This window comes from Rhipicephalus microplus, chromosome 3 (genome assembly GCF_043290135.1).
Source record: "Rhipicephalus microplus isolate Deutch F79 chromosome 3, USDA_Rmic, whole genome shotgun sequence".
In the NCBI taxonomy this organism is placed as follows: domain Eukaryota; kingdom Metazoa; phylum Arthropoda; class Arachnida; order Ixodida; family Ixodidae; genus Rhipicephalus; species Rhipicephalus microplus.
The window spans coordinates 285,059,296-285,075,623 of NC_134702.1; the positions used below are offsets into that span (position 1 = coordinate 285,059,296).

The 16,328-nt window shown below is 45.3% G+C and overlaps 2 protein-coding genes across 7 annotated transcripts in view; one reads left to right on the forward strand and one right to left on the reverse strand.

Annotated features, from left to right (window-relative positions):
• Positions 1-16,328, reverse strand: part of LOC119167658 (WD repeat domain 33) — a 325,197-nt gene that overhangs the window by 99,641 nt on the left and 209,228 nt on the right. For all 6 annotated transcript variants that reach the window (XM_037419187.2, XM_037419193.2, XM_075891074.1 and 3 more), the window contains exons 11-12: positions 11,065-11,175; positions 8,486-8,580 (exon numbers count right to left, since the gene is read on the reverse strand). In XM_037419187.2, the coding sequence (XP_037275084.1) occupies positions 8,486-8,580; positions 11,065-11,175 (206 nt within the window). The remainder of the gene's footprint in view (positions 1-8,485; positions 8,581-11,064; positions 11,176-16,328) is intronic.
• LOC142804298 (uncharacterized) overlaps positions 1-16,328 on the forward strand; it is a 41,323-nt gene that overhangs the window by 8,925 nt on the left and 16,070 nt on the right. The gene's annotated exons all lie outside the window — the stretch shown is intronic.

The window sequence follows — 16,328 nt, forward strand, 5'->3', positions numbered from 1 at the left end:
TCGGTGACTCGAGTGGAGTGATTCACTAAAAGGATCCTGAAGAATTTGTCAGCAATCAAACTTGCTGACCGTCTTCCGTGACTATTGTCAACACTTTCGGGGCAGTTCAGCAGAGGTACGTCCTCAAGATGCGGTCCTACGAGCAGCTGTAGAACTTCGAGAACATGCGTGCATGGCAGGTTTTTGCTATTTTCTCGAAGAATGTGACGATCCCGTTTAAAAGTGCAAGGAACTCTGGCCTCGGGTAGGCAAGGCCGCTTCTGTCCTGGCCTCTCAAAAGCGCGTACAGTGGCTGATCTTTGTCGCTTGTAGTGAGGAGCATGGCGCAAGATTCGCACCCGAAGTCCGTGATCAGTTTCGCGATGTTACCCCCACAGACAGTGGGGGAGCAGAAGTACATTCCCTAAGCTCTTTCAGGTCGTCAGAGAACGTCACCGACAGGCTACTGACCAACTTGTCAACATCAGTGTCGCACGTCACGACTTCAGGTGGCCTTGCAAACTTGGATTTTACAATTTGGTCCAAAGCAGCCGTCACAGCCCGGGCGTCGAGCATGTCGTTTCCACTGCACATGTACCTGACTCTGCCGAATACTGCTTCTATGGGGTCGCTGTTTAGCTTCCTTGTTAGCACGTAGTTGATGCCTTGGGTTAGGAGGTATCGAGTTGTTTCCACTGTTGACTTTGTAGTGAAAAGCAGGGCCTCAAACATTTCGTCAATGAAAGCGCCCTTCCCAGAGGCGACTGAGCTTGCTTGTACTTTCTTTACATAGCACGTGAAGTCATTTTCTAGCCACAATAGCCGGCCATCGTCCACGTCTGCAATAGGGGCCTTCTGCCCCGTTCCCCCGAAAGAGGTGTCGTGCATATCAAACCAATCTTTCATTGTCCTCATGAAGTGCACGGTGGAACTTGCTCACCTAAATGCGGAGAGTGCAGGGTCATTGCGGGAGTTTTCTTCGAGGTGTTCCAGTGCTGCACAAACCTGTGGGGAGAATATCTGAACCGCACGAAGTACATTCATCTTCTCCAGGTTTGTAGGGTAGACGTGCTTCCTCGTCAAATTCCTGGCAAGCTTGATTGTCATATTCTTCTGGTGCTCGTACAGCTGTTGTACGAAGGTGCCACTAATCACACCTGAGCCATTCGTAAGCTGTCGCTTCAGGAACTGGTTGCGCACATTCTTCAGGACGTGGCAAGGATCGAAGCTGAGCAGAATGATGCGGCTGTCATCGTGTGGGTGCCTCACGACTGTTTGCAGAGAGCCACTCCCCAAGTGTTTAAACAAGGTGACGTTGGCTGAGTAATTGTCAGTCACAATGCGGGTCACAACGAAGCCACACAATTCCACCGCAGCGATCACCTCTTTTGTCCACGTGAACAGGTCCCTGCCGCTCAGCTGTTTTGTGAAGTAATACGAACAGGGAATTTTGTACTTGCTTGACAGGCCTTGCAATACAAAGCACAAAACTCTGTTCGCGAGCACTTCCTTCGAGCTGCTGGGCGTATCACCGCCGGGCTTGTCTTTAAGGCCAAACACAGCGTCGGCCTTCTTGTCATAGATGCACTTGGGTCTGATGCTTGCTTCATCGATTATCAAGGAGGCCATATGCTGCTTGCTGCTCAGCATCGACGCCTCGGAAACGAGCCTCTCCTTCATCGCGGCGCTCATTCCGGATGTCGTCGGGGATGGACCCATGTACCTCTGTAGAGTACACTTTGCAGGCAAGGTTAAAAGGCCCGACATGCGAGCATAGTCATATCCTTTCGGCGAAATGAAACGCCATATTACGCACTCTCGAATGAACTCTTCAGGGTAACTGTCATGCTTTTTCCCGTACCTTCCGATCTGATGTAGAAGGAAAACGGCCTTTTTTTCCCCTTGCTCAGCGTCTGCCACAATTTCCTCAAGTGCAGCCAAGTGCCTGTTTGCATGGTACGCCTCGCTTGCCTTTTGTTCAGCTTTCAGCAGAGACAGAGACTTCTGACTTTGAGAACGGTGATAGGCGACTTGAGAACGCAGTCTTCCAACCATAGAAAGGTACCGACTTGCTCGCTGCGCATCATTGTTAGTGGTCTGGGTGGAAACATTTGCAGACGGCTTGTCGAAACTCTCCGGAGCATCCAAACCCGCAGGTAGTTCCTCTGGCTCTGCCTTCCGCTTAGTTGGTTTGCGAGGGGGCAAAGATTGTCTTACGACTGGTTCTTTCTGGGGCTTCTTCGCACTTGGCGCCAAGTATGCGGGATAATCTTCAAAGACAGTTGGCACGGCTCCGGGAAGCAGCTTTCTTATCCTGCAGTCAGGAGCGTAATCGATCTGACGGAAGTGCCTGCTGCATGCGACAGTCGACGGCGACCTGTCGTTTATTACGAGGTTCTGCCTTGAAATGTTCCGCTGCCATTTTGAGCACAGTTCTTGATCCACAGGGAACTGGTGGAACGAAACCCCCGGCATTTTCCCGACACGCGATTTGCAGTACGGGACACAACAGTACACCATCACAGCACCGGTTGAAGCATATACACTGAGTTCACTTTACTATGTTGAACAACATGCAGCACACTGCGATGAATTTCTGAAAACTCGCGCCTTCAGCCTCTCTCAGACCGGAGAAAAGTAAGACGATGTGATTGCGGTTAAATCACAGAAGCACAAACACTGCGAAAACAGTCCGCACGTGCGTCGAAAGCAGCCTGCAAATGCAAGCGCGCAAGCAGCGCAAGTGCCAGGCAAGGGTTGGCTCGCGTAGCCCCCGTGCGGAGACCGGCGGAACTGTACGTCAAGACTCCTCCCCTTTGTTCTCGCCGCCGCTGCAGAGGCCGTATGAAAGCGCGCGCGCCGCTCCCTCTCTAGCGCGCGCGCCGCTCGCTCTCTAGCCCGGCCGTGGATAAAGTGAGCGAATCTAATCGGAGTGAAGATAATTTAGAAATCAGACGACAGTGGGGTACACGATCAAATGCTTTTAAAAAATCGAGAAAAATGCAGTCAGTCTGATGGTTATTGTTCATGTTGCAATGTAGTTCTGACGTAAATTCCAGCAGCTGTGTTTCGCACAAAAAACCTTTTCTAAATCCATGTTGGTTGATAAAAAAGTAATGGTTAGATTCTAAGTGCCTGAAAACATGAGAAGCGATTATATGTTCCAGGAGTTTGCAGCAGATGCACGTGAGAGAGATGGGGCGATAACTTTCGGGTGAATGTTTATCGCCGGCTTTAAACACAGGGACTATTTTACCAATCTTCCAGTCAATGGGAAGCTGGCCTGTTGCTAATGATTGTCTGAAAAGGTGATACAGGATATTAACAAAAACAGAAAGGGTGTTTTTCAGAAGTTTGGAATTTATACCGTCAATGCCAGCTGAAGTAGATAGTTAAGATTAGTGACAAGAAGTGCGATACCCTCAGGCGTTATTTCAATAGGTTGCATATAATCTATGTTGAGATCGGGAACGTTCGGAACGTCGGGGTGGTCTTCCCGGGTGAAAACGGATGAAAAGAAGGTGTTAAATGCTGAGGTGCAATGACTATCTGAGAGGGGAGCATGGTGATCATCTAGCAAGGAAATCTGTTTAACATCGTTTTCCGCAGATATTTGATTCCAGAATTTTCTAGGATTTGATTTCAGAAGGGAAGGCAAATCATTAGAGAAATACTTTTGTTTAGCTGATTTAATTGTGGAACAGTATATTTTCAGAACATTTTTGTACGCCTCCCATGCAGAGGACGTACCAAGTCGTTTGGCCGCGCGGCATAGACGCTTCTTTTTATTTCTGAGCTGCCGGATGGATTTAGTAAACCAGGGGTTTGTTTTATCATTTTTGACCGAAACAAGTGGAATATACCGGTTTGCCAGTGCGCATAATTTGTCTCTGTACAGCATCCAGTTATCATTGACGTCACGACTGGAAGAGGATGGCAGGAATATGTCATTGTAGAAGGTTTCTAGTTCGGAGTTGATTTTGCTGTAGTTAGCTTTATTGTAATCGCGGATTTTTTTATGTTCAATGCCAGAGAAAGGTGGTTGAATGTTAAGGGTTACTTGAAGAAGACAATGATCGCTGAATCCATCTATGTTCAGCATGGTGTTTACTGTTTCAGGAGCAGAGGTGAGAATTAGGTCGAGGATGTTTGAACCACGAGTGGGCTGATTTACCATTTGCGATAAGTTAAAGTCTAAGGTTAGGTTGATAAATTCTGTAGACATGCGGCAAGGGGAAGACAACTGGTTCCAGTCAATCGCGGGAAAATTGAAATCACCAAAGATGAATATGGAATCGGTATGGCAGAGATGGATGGCCTCAGTGATGCTACTGCGCAGTTCTTCCAAAAATGAATGTTTACAGTCAGGAGGTCGGTAACAATTTCCGATGAGCAGTGTGGCGGACTTTGTTAAGCATGCTACCCAGAAATTGAAAAGATTATTGAAAGTGCACAAGATATGTAGGGCAGGAACCATGTGTCCGCGATTCAACTTTAGATTGATGGATACATAGGGTTTACCATCCCAAAACCACCATATGATTATGAGAGACGCCGTAGTGGAGAGCTCCAGAAATTTCTACCACCTGGAGTTCATTAACGTGCACCCAAATCTGAGCACACGAGTCTACAGCATTTTCCCCTCCATCGAAAATGCAGCTGCCGCAGCCGAGATTCGATCCTGCCACTTGCGGGTTAGTAGCCGAGTACCTGAGCCACTAGACCACCCCGGCGGGGCAAATTCAACACTAGAAGGAACCCTCATGTGTGCATAAAGATACTGCATATTTGCTTTGCATAATGCTACAAAGGGCTTGGTGACGCAGTTGTCTCTGGTTTAAAAATATAATGAGCTTCAAGTTCATGTGTTGTATATTCGTTGTGCTGCACAAGAATCTTGGTTCCTTGGAAAACTGCGAAGCAATATCAGTTCCAGAATTGCAGTGACAGGTTTGTCGAAGGCTGTCCTCAGATCAACAAGCAGTGGTCGTTGAACCTCTTATTAAGACAGCAGTCCATCGGCCTGATGTAGTCGCCACTACAAGAAAGACCACAACGTGATCAGCTGTCCTTGTGTTGAACCTTACACTGAAACTCCTTTGGTACAGTGCCCTCCACCTTCCTTTCGACCACCCCCCAAATTCTGCTTCACTTATCTCTTGCGGTAAACACCACATGAACACCATACTTTGCGCTAACCTTTTTGAGATGAGTGTGACACAACGGTATTTCAAGAAACAACCTTCCAGAAACTAATCCTTTTTGGAGTAACAGAGGAATGGCACCACGTTGTTAAAGATGAACTCTAAGTTTAACTCACTGCATTTACGAAGGAACAGCGTTCCTTCTGTAAATATGCCAGAGGATCAGACAGACAGACACAAGTACACAGAGCATGTTATGCACATTTAAACTGTGGGTGACCTCACAAAAAACTACTACTTGTCATTTATGAGACTACGCTGCCTCATGGTTTTCATAATCAAGCGTTTGACGAACAATCGTCCGGCGAGGAATCATACACTCGCAAAGGAAAGAATGAAAACAAGAGTTGATGTTTTGGCCCAGTACAAATCCCTTGATAATAATGAAAATGTTAGTATGGGCTTGCGGCTATTTATGGGTCAGATGGTGCAGAGTGTGTGTATACCTGTGGTAGAGTGCCATTTGACCTGTTTATCGTGCGGCTAGTTGACTGAATGCAAGATGACTAAAAAAAAAACAGGCTGATATCGTATTTATTTGAATCTAGGCCGACAATTTTTTTTCAAATTTTTTTGCATCAAACTCCAAGGTTGGCTTAGTTTCGAGGGTTTTGAAAAACACGCTATTGTTCATGAAGAAAAGTGGTGCACAACTAGCGCAACCTAGGCGGTATTATAGCCATTTCTAGCCAAGTCAACACCTGGCCGCCGTTTCGATCTTTGTGGTGAATGTTGAGGCACGCCGTTTGTCATTTCGAGTTGCGCTTCGAGTGGTCTGTGTGTGGCGTAGCTCAATGGCTCCAAACAGGCTGTGCCGCCTATAAAAGGAAAGTTGTTCTAGCCACAAAGTTGTCGTCCGACGCTCAAGCCGGGTGGGACTTTGGAGCAGATGAAAAAAATGTGCAGCACTGGAGGGGCTACAGTGTGGGACAATTTTGATTGTGCACTCTTTTAAAAGGTGCAACATATTCAATGCGCTTGATGGCACCGAGGATTGCACTCTGTTTGAAGACAGTGACAAAGAAGTCAGCGATGAGGGAAGTAGCAACAACAATTCGGAATGAGTACGAAATCGAACTAGAAGCAGCGTGAAAACAACAACAAAAAAACATCAACACGACGTCAAAGAAACACACACAACAGGACTAGAGGCTGTATGTTTCTGTTATTTGCATCAGGAACCATTCCCATTGTTTCATCGTCATGTTTAATAAATGTTTTCTCTTTGTGAACTCGGTCTTCGCTGTTTCATTCGGCCTACATTTGAGGTAAGCTTTTTTTTTTGTTTTCCGGGCTTCGGACATTAGGGGGTCGGCTTAGAATCGGGGTTGGCCTAGATTCGAGTAAATACGGTAAGTGTCTTTCCATCATGACGATAGCAGCTGTGTCTGAGTGAATACTGTGGCCAGTTTGATTGTGGTGATATGCCAAGGCATTTGCAGTTGTGTGGCGCTTGGTGACGTAGTTTTTGTGTTGCTTCAAATGCCTTGAAAATTCCCGCTCTCGCTGATGTACGAAATGTCACAGTTCTCAAACGGTATCTTATAGATAGCGCCCAAGAAGGCGGTAAACTGCAGAGGTTCCTTTGAGTCAACAATCTTTATGTCGTAGTTCTCCAGTAGGCACGAGGGTTCTTTGAATACTATGGCCTTTGAAAATTCTTGCTAGAACCTCGTGGGCACCCAGTGTGTACAGAATTGCAGCGCCCTTTGCCCTTTATTTTTCATTCGCCATTTTACGGCGGGGCTTTGCTGCGTTGAGCTCCTGGGTCCTGAGCAGCTGTTCAGGGTAACCATTCAATAAAAGAGCCCTTGTCACAATCTGTAGTTCCTCTATATATTTCGTAAGGCTGCAACAGATACGCAATGTCCTGGAATAGAGTGCCACTGCAACAAATCCCTTTTGTCCGATGGGGTGTGGGGAGTTGATGCTGAGGTACTTTCTCATGTGCGTTAGCTTTAAGTCCATTCAATTTACCTGCACCAATAAAAACCGGTTCACGGCTGCGCACGCGAAGTTCAGAAGTTGTGCAGCACGAGTTCAGTGATGCAGGCACAGTGCGACAGCCGAAACGAATGACGATGTGCCGAAAAGGTGCAGGCCTTATTTCTGTTCGCTTAGTTTACACTGTTCAGCTGATACTGATCGATAGGAAAGCACACATGTGTACAGTTTATGAGGTGCAAACATTTCGGCAAAACACATCGCGTTAGTAAAGATGGGTACGGTGCCTACGTCAAAATGCTGCGTCGTCTGCTCAGGTGCGCACGCTGCTGCACCAAGCCGGCACCGTCAGCATATGAGGTGCAGAAAAATTGTGAACTAGCGCTTACCTCTTCTGCACCTTTCGAAACGAATGACAGGGTTAATAGGTCATCAGTGGTGCACCGCTGAAACGAATGGCAAGGTGCAGCACCTCGTGAACTGGTTTATGTGGTGCAGGCAAATCGAATAGACCTTTTCTGTACACGCTTGTTGTTAAGCCGCTAAAAGTTCTCTCCAACAGGACGTCAAGAAAGGAAATTCCTCTGTCGATTTCCTCTTCTTGCTAGAAGATTAAACTCAGTCGTGTTGCAGCAGCTCATAGTAGGCTAGACACAAGCTATACACTTAAAATAAAAATACAAGAAATGTGACATAGTCCGAAAGTGTGATCATCTCTTTCAATAGTAGATTGCGTTCATATCACAAGTAATAGTAATGTTTAGCAAGATTCGTGGATCCGTTAAGCAATGACGACATATATATGATGAGTAGGCAGCAGTCAACACAGCTTATTCGCTGACAATCGGTTAACACCACTCAGATAAAAGCGTCGTAGCCCACATTCGTATGCGCACCGCCGGCCACCTATCCACACTAGCACGATGACGGTTCTGCCTCCTTTAGCCCCGAAATAAGAGACACCAATGTGACAGGACCAGAATAAGGGTTCATAAAAAAACACAAATGTGGTATCCTGCTTATTTTTATAAGAGACACCTCATGTAAGGGAAAGGAAATGCTGCATGTACATTACAAAGTGGTTGAGGCCTACCATGAGCCAGACTGAGGCCCAAGTCCAACTATAGCCCACAGCTCTTATGCTTGGGCCCACATTGTCTTTATGGGCCTGGCCTAAGAGCTGGGCCAGAGAGGGCTGTACTCTACTGGAAATGCCGAGATTTCGGCCTATACAACTCAACTTAGAGAAAGTCTTGATAAGATACAGCTTTATTCACGTCAAAGGTGCTTTTACCTTATTAAAATAAACCAACTCAATTCACTTGCAGAAGAAAAAAAAGAGAAACAACAAAACGCACCATACTCTCCCGAGTCATCCAGACCTCTGGGCAGAGTGTTGAGGTTGTACTTGTCCCGCATTTTGTCCCCAGGTCGATTGCGTGTCCAAAACTTGCTGTAAAAAAGAAGGAAGCAGGGCACATACCGAGAAAGAGGCATTTCTTCAGGACTACCTTCAAATAATTAAAACACTAATTAGCCCTACACAGAATGTATCATTTTTAGCCTCTTCCAATAATCTCCAGTCTTGTGCAAGCACATTGCACTGGTGATGTTCCCAACTCAGCAGCTGTCCCACCAAAGTATCTGCTTTTTTTTTTCATGGCAACAATTAGGATACCGGCAGTTTCTTATCAGACCCATTTTGCCAATGCTACACCTATTGTTTTTGGTTCTGCTGCATGCTTGATAATTTGCTTGGTTTCACTACATCCTTGACAATTTAGACCCTATTGCAGGACAAGCAACATAGAGGCTGTGTATGATAACATATCAAGTTTCGGATGCCAAAACTCTTCCAAGTCTCAACTTCTTACTCAAGCTGCATGTCCAAAATTCATTGACAGAAGCAACCGCCACTCCCATGCATACCTCCAGTATTCACAATATTGAGTTACCACAGCTACGGTGCCCATCAACTCCACAAGAGCTAATGACAAAGGAGGCCCCTGCCTGGCATAGATTTCAAACCTAGACCCTACATCACATGCAGCCCACATCTTACCGGAATAAATTCCTATGGTGCAGGGCCACACCAACCCTGTACCCCATTAAGTGGGAGTGCACACTACACAACCTCGAACACCACCACAGCACTGGGGGAACTGCTCTTTAGCTTGGCCCTTGATGACCCCATCAGGCTCGCCCAGAGAGCAGAGCGGATGACAAGAGCCAGCTGAGCCCTGGACTACGGGCCCCGATCACCAGCAAAGCCTATTCGATGCAATCCACAGATCTGTCTTTAAACGAAGTTTGTTATCATCACCAAGCTCTAACCAATTTTAAATGTCAGCTTTATTGCAATTATGCAATGCCATGTGGAAAAGCATACGACGAACCCAAAGGGGTGCTGGGAAACGTGGCAGGGGTTCAGCAGCTTGAACTTGTCGTTTTCTTCTTTCGCTTCAAAGATGTCACACTCCACACCCGAAAGACATAATTCTTTGTTATAACCAATAATGCTGCATCGGTCATTGCTGCAAGCGGGTTACAACACCATAAAAAAAACATAAAAGATGACGGTGCTGTAGCTGCTCTTCGTTATAACCAATACATTGTTAAAACCAATATCGTTATAAGTGGGTTTGGCTGTATTCTATTTGCTCATTCCGTATACTTCGAAATTCACAATAATTTAAGTTCGAATCAAGGCAGCCTTGAATACTGTAATATTCGTTCGAACACTCAAAGTGCTCGAGTATTTGCACAAGCCTACATAAAAGGGTTAAGGTAACCAATTTTGTGTGGATAAAAAGCTTTCCAGTAGCACGGATAACTGGGCTAGTTGACCTTATCCAGCCTAAACATGTATGAGAAGCCTGCTGTAGAATTCGTCTGAAAGACATTTCACAACAAGTGCTGGACACAGCATTTTGAATACCTTTCAATTGACCACCAAGGTGAGCCAAAATTCTTGTTCTCATGATTAAGGGCAAAACCACATCATAGTGATGTGCAATGTGCAGTGCCACCCCCATTACAGCAATGCCACACTAGGCAGGCCTAGAAGGCATTGGCTGCAAACCCATATTTACACATCTTTCTCTGAGTATTGCCGACGTATCTGTAGGTATTTGGCAAAGTGCCTTGCATTGCCACGCGAACCTGCAAAGAAGCATTTGAGCATTTGGCATGTCCAAAAAAATTTTTTTTTGCTTTTTAACGTGAGAGGTTAGATAAGTGGTGTCACCTGATGAAGCAAAGATGAACCAGGCAAGCACAAAATTATTACTGCAAGTACTCTTGCTTTCTGAAGGTGTGCACTCTCGGCAGCGGCGTGATTTCACATGTGTTGCCTTTTTAAACATTTTTTCCCTGTGTACCCTTGTTGAAAACAAAAAAACGTGTCTATAAATGCAGTTGTCAAAAGCGTCCAAACGTGTTAGTGCCATTGTCTGGCAACTTTAAAACTGCTCTGTAGGCATCAAAATGTGTCGCGCAAAAGTGGGAAGCAAAAAAATCCTGGCAAGGGAAAAGGGGCCAACGCTTCCTAGAGAGCAATGTCACTCCTAGTAACCATATACAAAAGATGTTCTCATAAACAATGTGATGTTAAAGTATTCACCGAAAAACTATTAATCTTCAAACATGCGTCATACTTCCTGGAGAAATAAGGAGCACTTAAAACAAAGTGAGCAAGTCACAAGTATGATGTCTCAACACCTTTAAAGTAACTGCTCAGCAACTTTTAAAGTTCAAATTAACCGATTCACTGAAGCCCTTCAAGAACGCAGAACTTTGCTCCGACTAGCTGTGAAGTTTCAACTAGCTGTCAATTAGAATGAAGATATTTTTGAATAATTAAGGTTCCGTCACAATATAGTACCATTAGCAAATCACATAACTCGTATTCGACTATGTGAAAACAATTAAAACACACCTTGTATGGTCGTTAGAGCCTGAGCAGAGGATGTGCCCCAAGGGGTGCCAGGCCAGAGACCAGACGCACGAGTCGTGAGCGTTCTCCATGGCGCCCACCTCCTTGTCGGCCCTGCAGCAAGCATCACTCGGCAGATTTACTCACTGCACGTCACTATAGCTGTGCTTCTTTTTCAACAAGATGACAAAATGGGCTAGTTCATGAACATCCATGTTTAAAGGGCCAGTGAACAAGCTCGAAATTTCTTTACTTCCCGAAACAAGCTCACCAATATACAGCGACGTCCGATTTCCCTGACTCCCAAGGGACCGCGCAAACATCTCGAAAATTGGGCAGTCCGGAAAAATGCATGCAAGCGAAAACACACTTTTTAAGGCGGCGATCTCACTCTGGTGGCACACATGCCACTTTTACCACGTTTACAACTGGCCTGAAGGCTGTTTTCTTTGTTTTATATAGTTTAGTTATACATCGTTGAAAAGCTTAATCCAAATATTTTAATTATGTCTATTAAAGTCAAGTCAATCATAACTGTTTGGGGATGGCAAGGTAAGAATAAGTGCTAATTACGCAGTTTTTGCTGACTGTGCTTCAGTTGTGACTATTTCCTGAAAAGTCTGCTACAGTTAGAGCACCGTTTCTTTCACAGTACATTCAGGACATATTTATCTATTTCCTCAATAAAGCAAATTTATGTAAGATTTCTTTTTTATCGTATGTTGGTCATCTTTTGAAAGGAGCCAAATTTAAAAACTTCAGCAGTAGACTATACGCTAACTACTCGCTTGAGGAGCTTCGTTTTCGAGATATATATAGAAAATAACATTTCCCATCGGAGTGTTTACGTCATCCATTTATGCACTTTGATTTTTAATTATAGTGATATAAATTGGGCAATATTCACAACACATGAATCTACCTCTGCCCATTTTCATGGAAAGCTACGAAAGTTCTGTGGCTGATTTTGCACACAGACGAACTAGAGCCCCCATATATTTTCTCGACCTAGCATTTTTCAATAAAGCTAGCAGAAATGCTAAATGAAGCTCGTGGTTTGTCTCAATGTATTATGCCCCAAACGCCAACCAAACCACAGTAATCTTCAAACGGCTTTGAAATCTTAGCACGCATAGCTTACTACATAATAGTTCCCATTTTTGTCATCAGTAAAAAAGCACGAGACACGTGCCGGGCACTGGAATGCGGCGCACGTGCGCGACACCCCCGATGGTTCACATACGAGATCGGACAGAGAGGCTCGGGACCCGAGTCGTAATGGCAAATCCCGGAGGATGAGCTGTCTCTGTGCTGTGGAGCTTTGAACTGTGAAGGTCAGGAAGGTCAGCGTAACTACAGCGACGAAAGCAGTAGCTACCCGGTTTTGAAGGATGTCGATGTAAGAGCCTGGGAAATGGCTGTCGAGCTCGGCGGACTTGAGTGAGGCTACCCGAGCTTGCCGCAACCTTAAACAGCAGTTCCTGGTTGGACTACAGCTCTTCTACTTTGAGCCAGAACAAATGCGGCCCACACCAGTCATCGGAGTGCGTCATCAATGAGGCCATGGACGAGTTGGGCTAGACCAAGCGGGCCGAAGATGACGTATAAGACCGGGACACTGGCCATGAAGACGAGCAGCTCGTTCAGCGACGTCTTTCAGGATGACTTCGACGATGGTACCACTTCATCGTAGTAGCAGTGTGGGACAGTAAGAATGTTCTACTATTGCGAGAGCGCATGAGAGTAGCCATCGAGGCGCCATCTTGGCTAGAGACAAATTAGGGCAAAGGATTGGACTTGTCTTGGATCGAAGTTAATTAAGGTTTCCTTGGATAGCTGATTACTGTGTGCGTGTTTCTTTTTTGAGCTGAGTTTGAAGTTAGATTACTGTTTGCCATTTTGTTTAATATTAAAATGGGTTTGCCGTGTTACCGCCGACCCGTCTCTCTCTCCCAACTCCATTCACTGCAAACGCTGCTGGGATAAATTCGTGAAAGTCTCCTGATATAATTATACACACAAATCACACCAAATACTGCATGACCACAGAGAAATTTGCTTCATTGTTATCACTAAAATGAAAATCTTTCTCTGACGCCATCCAGATGAACAAAACGAAAGCAGTGAATCCAAATACTTTCCGTCTCTCTGAAGGTGGCGTGCGAAAGCTTTTGCCTCAGAGGAGGAAGTCTTTTCTAACTTGAAATTATGCCCCCTTTTATGTCCCCACCCAACTAGCCCCACACCACCCGCTCCGAGGGGTGAGCAACGACAGACAAAAGAAAGCAGAAACGCCAACAGTGCGTGTGCGATACAAGCGAAGTGAGTAGACTTGCGTGAGTGAAGCATGTTTTGAATATCACCTCCCTTTTCTTTTTTAAAGACGATAGTCTTTCTTGGGGACTTTTGATGCCTAAATTTTGATCTGTCTGTCTGTCTGTACATTTGTCTGTTTGGCCGCACTAATTATACCTCAAACGGCACCAAACAATACCTCAAACGGCCAACCACAGCCGCAGCGCCCACCAATATTGCTCAAGTTTCAGCGTTCATAGTTGTGCGATTGTCAATTAAAAAGCAATTATTGCACATATCTGAGGCACCATAACAACACGTCGATATTTTGTATGAGTGCCTTTATACTGTACAAGGCACACATAAGTAATTCTATGGACTGTAGCGTTTATCACGCTGCGCTGACAGTGCAACGCGATGCCCAAAAAGGCAAGTGTTTCCAACGCTTTGCTAAGACAACACGGTGGTGGCACCTGCCCGTCCCTTTGCGTTCTACATCTTATCACCTCCGAGACTGGCGCACACTTTTCTCCGTGGGTGCGCACGCCTTCCTTCGTTTTTGAAGCTAACTAACTGCCAGATAGTGCTCGTTCACCTTCGCTGCACGAATCCCGACTCTCTAACGCAGTGCTTCCAGAATACAATTCACCGATTTTCTCGCACAGAACATCAAATAAACATTTTGTTCTCTCCCCGCACGCGACTATCGTCTTTCGATGACATTTGCAGTGAAACATGCAGATATGGGGCCATTTTTTTTCTTTTGCAGAAAGTCCAGTTTTCAAGAAGTGTGGTTAGCAGAATCTGTTGGTATAAATCCATAGCAATAAACAGGATATATAGAAGACAAGGCACACACAATGGAATAACACAAAGACTGTTTTTTGCTCAGCGTTCCTCTCTGTCATTGCTAAGAACCAAACATCACAACAAATAAACATAAACTCCGCGTCAATCAAATGTGGGCCAGTCGAATTAAGGTGCGGCAAAAGTGGATCTCGCGAGAGTAACTCATGATGTTCAACCGCATTTTCTGTGCTCTAAACTTGCTAGATTAGGCTACAAGTGCAAAATTTGCAGGGTATGCCCACTCCGACCAACCGAGTGTGGTATACCTTAGAAGATCATGTGTTCCACTCTATAGCTCTAGTACGCGGGTTAGATTTCCGCATACGGTAGGCCCATTGCCAAGGCATTGAAACGCAGGAACACCCGTGTGTATATTTCCTAGCACTCCAAGTTTCAGCGGTAACCAATGACGGCGCTCCTCAAGGTCACTCCTAGAGCACGCGAGCGCTTGCTAACTACAGTCAAATCCCTTCATAAGAGACACTAATATAAGAGTCAAATGGCTACAAAAGACACCAGTGTGCGTACAGTAAAATACGGGTTGATAGGAAAATGCATACGTGGTACCGTGCTTATAAAAGACATCTCGTATAAGATACAAGAATTGCTGCTCAGAGCATGCCTCTTATAAAGGGGTTTAACTGTATTCACTTGAAGTTTTCTGTGCTTATCCGTCATCGATTTAAAAAAACCACGGAACCAAATAGTATTTATTGCATTGATGGCTACAGGAACAAAGCGCAGGTTCTTGCCAATTTCAGCCAGTAATAAAGAAGTAAAATGGCACGAACTTTTGCTGAATGCAGGGCATGGTGTAAGATATGTACTTTGCGGCAGGGATAGCAAAGTGACACTGGAGTCCTTTTTTCTTTCTTTTTTGAGTGAGGAGCACCCTTGAAAGGTGAGTTCCTTCATTACGATAAGAAAAAGGAGAATTTATGCGCTACGCTTTGACTATATTTTCTGGCGAATGGAGGGGTGTGGGGAAGGCAAACTAGGGCAGGTGAGTGTATGTTAACTTAGACAAGAAGTGTGCACACATATATACAATACCCTTTGCCGGAAATGCCAAATCAAGGCAACTGTAGTGGTGAAGCCAATTCATATTTCCTATGCCGCTCAATCTAAATGTCGCTACGCCAGGTCAGCGACTGGTTGCTTTTGTTCACAGCAAATGTAGAACACCATGCGACAAAACGCTTCCATGGTTACCCTGCATCCACACCCGCTTCTACCGCGCGCACCATTAGACAGGTGTTCCAGCTCACGGCCTAAGAACTGCGAGCGTGTTTTGCGCAACAGTTCATGCATTTCTCCGGTTCATTGTTCGTACTTTTAGCGATTGAACTTTGGGGCATGGAATGCAGTTCCTGTCAACCCAGTATATACACCTCACAAGCTTCTTACCTAAATTTGTGCTCCTGTTCACTCAAATCACTGTAAAAATTCATGCAGAGGCCTCAGTAGTAAGCATTGGCTGTGTCTGTGGTCACCCTGTGGCATGTGCACTCTTCATGGCGATTATCTGAATGGTCAAGATCTCTTCTGGCGCACGGATTTGCACGTTCTTGCCCTAAATGATAAGCCTCCCAAATTTTTTCTTATTCAGTAAATAGCCTTAAGCAAGGTTTCACCAATGGCAAGTAGCATGGTATGCGTGATACGCTTGGTATGTTAGTTCTTTCGCTACTGTACTTATACACTTGTGCCTAACAAAGATTGGTGACTTCACAGCTATTCTTGCTTTAGCGAGAATTTGCCTCCATAGGTGCTAAGGTGGTGAGCAGGAAAGCCGCAGCATTCCATCTTTTCACACAACACACTTTTGCCGTCAGAACACAGGGACATTCAAATGGTAACCTTCGGCTGAGAATCTTAGGTGCATGTCCTTAGGCTTGTGTTGCTGCAATGGCGGCTGAAATCAACAGCTGTTCATCTTTGGGCAGTACATATTGTGCTCACGACCAAACATATTCCCTCTCTATTTGCTCAGCTCGTACTTTATATGCCATTACTTTCACCTGAAGAAGATACGCTGGGGGAATGCAGCAGCGGCTAACAATTCAATGACTTTCGTAGGTCTGCCATGTTTAGCACTTGCAATGTCCGAAGATAGCGGATTG